The sequence below is a fragment of the Myotis daubentonii genome, chromosome 8 (assembly GCF_963259705.1).
Source record: "Myotis daubentonii chromosome 8, mMyoDau2.1, whole genome shotgun sequence".
Lineage (NCBI taxonomy): Eukaryota > Metazoa > Chordata > Mammalia > Chiroptera > Vespertilionidae > Myotis > Myotis daubentonii.
In genome coordinates, this window is record NC_081847.1 from 19383976 (window position 1) to 19389975 (window position 6000).

General features: G+C 48.2%; 1 protein-coding gene across 2 annotated transcripts in view; it reads left to right on the plus strand.

Annotated features, from left to right (window-relative positions):
* BFSP1 (beaded filament structural protein 1) overlaps positions 1 to 2761 on the plus strand; it is a 31125-nt gene extending 28364 nt beyond the window's left edge. For both annotated transcript variants that reach the window (XM_059705484.1, XM_059705482.1), the window contains one exon: positions 1645 to 2761. In XM_059705484.1, the coding sequence (XP_059561467.1) occupies positions 1645 to 2609 (965 nt within the window). In that variant the 3' untranslated portion in view covers positions 2610 to 2761. The remainder of the gene's footprint in view (positions 1 to 1644) is intronic.
* The last annotated feature ends 3239 nt before the right edge of the window (positions 2762 to 6000 follow it).

A 6000-nucleotide genomic window follows, 5' to 3' on the forward strand; every position in this document is an offset into this window, starting at 1 on the left:
ACAAGCTCAATTATTGCTCATTTTTTCTTATTTTCACAACTGAGAAGAAGTAGGTTGGTTGGCAAGGACGGCTTCTGCCTTCAACATTTGGTCCTTTGGGGAAGGTTTCTTGCACCGGTGAGAGGTCACCTCTCAGCTAAACCTCCCCCCTCCTGGACGAGCAAACAGAGTTTTGGGAGAGAAGAAGATGGTAACGTCGCATCCCCTTCAAATCCCCGTGTCTTAGACAGCTTAGAGGGGTTTGTGGAAATGGGGTTCTGGGGTCAGAACACTGTTGGAAGGGGCAGCAGGTCCCAGTCGCCAAACGCCCAGGGCCAGCCCCAGGGCCGTGGTCCATGCACGAGGGACCCAGCGCTTATGCTCTGCTATCAGTGTCTTGACATTGTTTTTCTGTTTGTTCTTCTTTTTTCTCACCCAAGGATATTTTTTCATTGATTTTTAGGGACAGTAGAAGGGAGGGGAAGAGGCAGAGAGAGAAACATTGATGTGAGAGAGACACATCGATTGGTTGCTTCCCACCTACAACTGATACTTGCCCTTGACCAGAGTCAAACCGGGACCCTTCCTCTGGCTGACGCTCTATCCATTGAGCCAAACCGGCTAGGGCTCTACATTCTTAATCATTTTGCACAGGGGGAACTGCCTTTTTCTTTTGCACTGGGCTCTGAAACTGGGTGCTTGTAACTGGTTCTGCAAGCACCCCCTTCTTGCATATCTGCTCCCCACTGGGTTCCTTTGACATGCCCCTCTCTGCCTCCCCTCCTTCCTATGGCTCCATAGCCTTTCATGGCACTCCGCTCTTTCACCGTGGGTCATGCTAGATGCCCTTGCTTAGCTTCTGGTTAACAGAGGGAGGGGATGCAAAAGTCCTCTGGGATGAAAAGGTTAAAAAAATCACCAGGTGAGTGAAGCAGAAAAGCCTCATGGATGAGGCAGGGTTATATTTTGTATGTTTTCTTGAAGTTTTAGTTTTTCCTTTTAGCTAGTCTGAAGAAATAAATGTGGCCTTGAGTTTAATAGCACCGCTTCCCCTTTACCCAGCAGGAAGGGGATGCTGATCAAAGGGTGGTCATGTTTATTTAGCTTGGGATGCATGTGCAACAAGGGAGCAACCTTGTGGAGTCATACGATTCCCATGCCTGAAGCCACTCTGCCCATGTCAGAGGCCCAAGCAGCGCTGCCCACTCTCCTTTGGGGAAGTCCAAGGTGGGAATGACTTTGTGGGATGGATTTCCTTCATCTAGTCTATGGATCCAAGTAGCTGCTATGAGCTCAGCAGGTGGGACAGGAGGTGTTGCTCCTATCACGTGTTACTGCAATAGAATTGTGCATCTCAGTAAGTTGTACCCAGTGGGATGGGAACTGTGAGAGTCAGAATAGCAGTGTCTTCCCTCTGCAAGCCCAGAGGGGTCGAGTGACTTGTATAAAGTTTTACCATTGGAGGGTCCTTAACATGGGCCATGGATGCTGCAGATCTAGACCTCTTTCCCCGTTGCTTTGCCCCATAAATAGTAAACCCACCCCAGAGCTAGGCATTGGTCTCTAAAACAAATAGCATAATTTTCAATAAATGCATTTTCTTCCTCTTTCATTGACAGTTATATTTGATTTGTTGCCCATTTACTTTTTAATTTTATTTTTAAGATTTTGCCAGAGCTGTGCAGGATATAACAACAGCAAAACCAAGACAAAAAGGCCTCCCTAAGACCATTCCAAGGAAAAAGGAGATTATAGCTAAAGACAGAGGAGATGAAAATTTGGAAGACACACCACTGAAAGGCCCGGAAGACACAAAGGTGGTGCAGGTGGTAGTTAAAGAAGAAGGGGAATCTAAGCTTGAGTCGGGGGGTGAGGAAGCTAGTCCCCCCACCCTAGAAGGAGGTCCAGAGGACATGCCTGATGGAGGGCAGATAAGCAAAGCCTTTGGAAAACTCTGCAAGGTGGTCAAGGAGAAAGTGAGAAGCCCCGAGGAGCCTGAGCCCCCGGTTGACCTCTACCCCAACGGGCGGTACGTGCTGGTCTCCGGGGATGCCAGTTACGTGGACCCTGGGTTCTGTTCTGTGTCTATCCCAGCCAGGGGTGGAGTGGTTGTTTCCACTGAGGACGGCTCTCTGCATCGGGATCGTGCTATGGAGCCCTCTCCTGAGCAGCCCCCACCCGCTTGGGAGAATGGACGGGGGTATCCGCAGGGGAGGGAAGGCGAACACCCACCCAGCCAGCAGACTGCAGGCAAGGAGGATGAGGGAGACACCGAAGAACTGAAAGGTCCGGGGGAGAGGCAGGATGGCCAGAAGGAGGATGAAGGCCCCGAGAGGCCCTGTCTCATGGTCACACCTGGTCCACAGGGACCGGCTGCACCCCCGCCCCAAAGGCCCGGGGCCAGTCAGGGCGGAGCTGAGGGGCAGGGGGAGAGGAGTGGCAGCCTGAAGGAGAGGAGCTCTCCCGGGACTTTGGCTTATGAGAGGGTGGAAGTGATGGAATCCATGGAGAAGTTTTCAGCTGAGAGCATTCAGACGTATGAAGAAACCGCTGTTATTGTGGAGACCGTGATTGGAAAGACAAAGGCAAACAAGAAGAAACTGGGAGACAAGGGCTCTCACAACCTCTAGGCTCTGGAGGAATGCCCCGGGGCCACTGTCCGGCCGTGCTTTGATGGGTAGAACAAATGATAAAGAGTAGGGCTTCCTGTTTGGATTAGACCTTAGTTGGCCTGTCTGGCATTGCCAAGGAAGCCTAATTAAAAAGGTTTGTTTTGCTTGCACCTTGTTTGTCTAATTAACAGGGGCCTTGGGAATGTAGGTGCCTCAGCCACACGGAGGACACACTCTGTTAAATGGCCACCACCAAACCGTGGTTGTTTAGGAGAGAGACATGCCCTTCGTAGTGGTGCTTTGAGACTCGGTAGAGTGTCCAGATTTCACACAGGAAATGCTGGTTGATGGCCTTGGCTCATTTCCATTGCATTTCGAGCACAAGCACAAGCTCACATGGAGGAGTGTTTTGTTAGATAAAATGATTAAAGGTATCTGCCTTAGTTTGGGTTCCCCCAGAAGCTGAGCCCAAAGCAAGGCTCTAAATGTAGTTTCTTTCTTTCTTCTTCTTCTTCTTTTTTTAATAATTAATTTTTTTTAATTGATTATTTTTTAGAGAGAGAGAAAGAGAGAAAGAGAAACATTGATGTGAGAGAGAAACATCCATTGGTTGCCTCTACACCTACCCCGACTGGGGACCGAACCCGCAGCCTGGGTATGTGCCCTGACCAGGAATCAAACCCACCACCTTTTGGTTTATGGGCTGACGTTCCACCCAACCAAGCCATGTCGGCCACGGCTGAATGTAGTGTCTTAGGGATGTGATCTCAGGAAGCGCCAGTAGGGCAGTGGGGAGAGAGACAGGCAAAGAGGCAGCCAGTAAGAGCTGTGCTGCCAGGCAGGTTAGCACTGTGGGCAGCTGGAGCTCAATTCCTCCTCCCCACCTCCCTGAGGAACTCTGGGAAATGGACTAGAACAGCGGTTCTCAACCTGTGGGTCGCGACCCCTTTGGCAGTCGAATGATCCTTTCACAGGGGTCGCCTAAGACCATCCTGCATATCAGATATTTACATTACGATTCATAACAGTAGCAACATTACAGTTATGAAGTAGCAACGATAATAATTTTATGGTTGGGTCACAACATGAGGAACTGTATTTAAAGGGCCACAAGGTTGAGAACCACTGGACTAGAACATGTGCCTCAGAGTTATCCTGTCTTAGGGGCGAGGGAGCAGGGTTTTCATCCACCACCTCCTGTCAGCCAGTGGGGAGGGCTGCTCCTGGGGCATTAACATGGAAGTACATGGAAATGGTAAAGGTCATGGGGGTATAAGTGGGACACCAAAGCCGTCTGCCGTAAGTCGGGTTTCAAAAAGCCAATCAAATGTCACCTCATAGTTCCTTGTTTAGGAGTTAATTCGTCCAACAAGCGTTTATTGAGTGTGTACTATGTGCCAGAACAGTGTGTTATGCTGACAAGGGGAGGCTTGCAGATTTATTAATAGTCACTGTAGTATAATAAGCTGTAACATATCTGTGTGTGCATTATCTTGTGCACACATGCACACATACATGCACATGTATACACAGGTACCTACTTTAAACTAGAAACTTTACAGAAATTTTTATGTTGCCTCTAGGCATCTATTTTTCTACTAACAGTCCCAAAGTGATTTTTCATTTGTACTGGTTAAGAAAGTACCCCTTCCCTGTGTAGGTGCTCCAAAATACAAAATACAGAGTAAACATGCTCACATGGATTAGCGCATCTGCCTGAACAAGAGCATCTGGCAAGACAACCACACACCCTTACAAGAAAATTGATGGAGTCATAAGTTACATTCTCTTATTTCCTTGTTATGGATAATAGAAAGAATATTAAATGGAGTCAGATTTCAATAAAGAAAAGTGCTTTTGTGTTTTTCTTTCTAAAAGATGAATGGAGAACCTACTCCATTGCACAGTTTAAAAATATTTATGACTTAAAAGCTTAAGGGAGAATGATGGAAACCATTAGCTAGTGCCCAGAATGTACTAGGAATTTGGGCCAGTATATAGGTTTTATGTAGCATAAACCACTGCAAACCTTTTTGTTTTCCTCATGTAGTCTTTTTATTTTTTTTTGGACTAAGTGTTCAGTTAATATTCTTATTTTAAAAGGCAAGGGTATCTTTTTGGGAAGAAAGGTCATTTTTATATTCAATTGATAATAAAAAATGGATGCCCAGCCGGTGTATAGAGCATTGGCCCTCCCACTGAAGGGTCTTGAGTTCGATTTCCCATCAAGAGGGAGAAGGGACCTGCTCCATCCTGCTTGTCCCCATAGCCCCAGGAGCACTTCATCACCCTGGCGAGGGCAGCACTTCCTGCAGCAGCAGCTGGATTCAGTTTTCAGTTTTTCCAACATTTGCAGAACCATGATCACCTCCTCCGATGATCACCAGCCAGTTGAGTCCCTTCACAGAGGTCTGGGTCTTCCAGGGGCCTGCCATGTGCACTCACTCTGCGCCCACGGGCAGGGAGGGCAAGTCAGGCGCGTGGTGCCACTCCCCAGCAAGCCCCTGGCTCCTGCCTGTGTTAGATTGCATGGTCCCTGTGATAGTTGAATTCTCTTTTGCCTTCCTAATTAAGCAGTTAATATTTCTTTATATGACTCAGTTGAGGGTGCTTTATATTCAGTTCTCTCTGTTAACATCCCTGCTGGAGTTTCTGTCTCCCAAGAAGGGACATGAGACAGCAAAGGGAGGCGCCAACACAGGCAGCATTAGCCTGCTGCCACCGCTGTGGGCACCTGGGGTTCCATCACCCCCCCCCCTCCCCCGGGACTGAAGAGACCAGGTAGCACATCTTCAAATGGCCTCAACGGGAGGCCAGGAAGCTGGGATCTTTCTGCACCAGCTCCCTCCCTTCCTCAGGTGAGGTGGCCCTGGGGCACTGATCCCCTGGCACTTCTGCCTGTAGCACACCAGGTCTGGCGCATCTCTGCAGCCAGAGAACACCTGGTAGGGAGAGAGCTCCTTGGCATGTACAAAACTGTCTATAGTTGACCTTTGGAGCGGGCCGAGGAAATAGCTAGAGGGCAGAGGTTGGCAAACATTTTCTATAAAAGGCCCAATTACAGGTTGTACAGCCTCCGTTATAACTACTCAACTCTGCCATTGTAGCGTGGAAACAGCCACAGACAATAAAAAATAGGCATGGTTATTTCCAATAAAACTAATTCCAAAAGCAGACAGCGTGCTGGGTTGGGTCCCTGGGCTGTAGTTTGCTGACCCCTGATATAGGGCATGCACCAGCAGGGTCTAATGCAAAATTCAGGTTACATAACAGGAGACACTGCTAACCTGGCATCTCTTCTTTCTTTCCTCTTTCATGTTGCAAAATTCCACTGAGGTTTCTCCTAAAATTGTTGTATCATAAGTTTGTAGTTGGGATGTTGCTGGTGAAGGAAGTCACTTCAAACTCA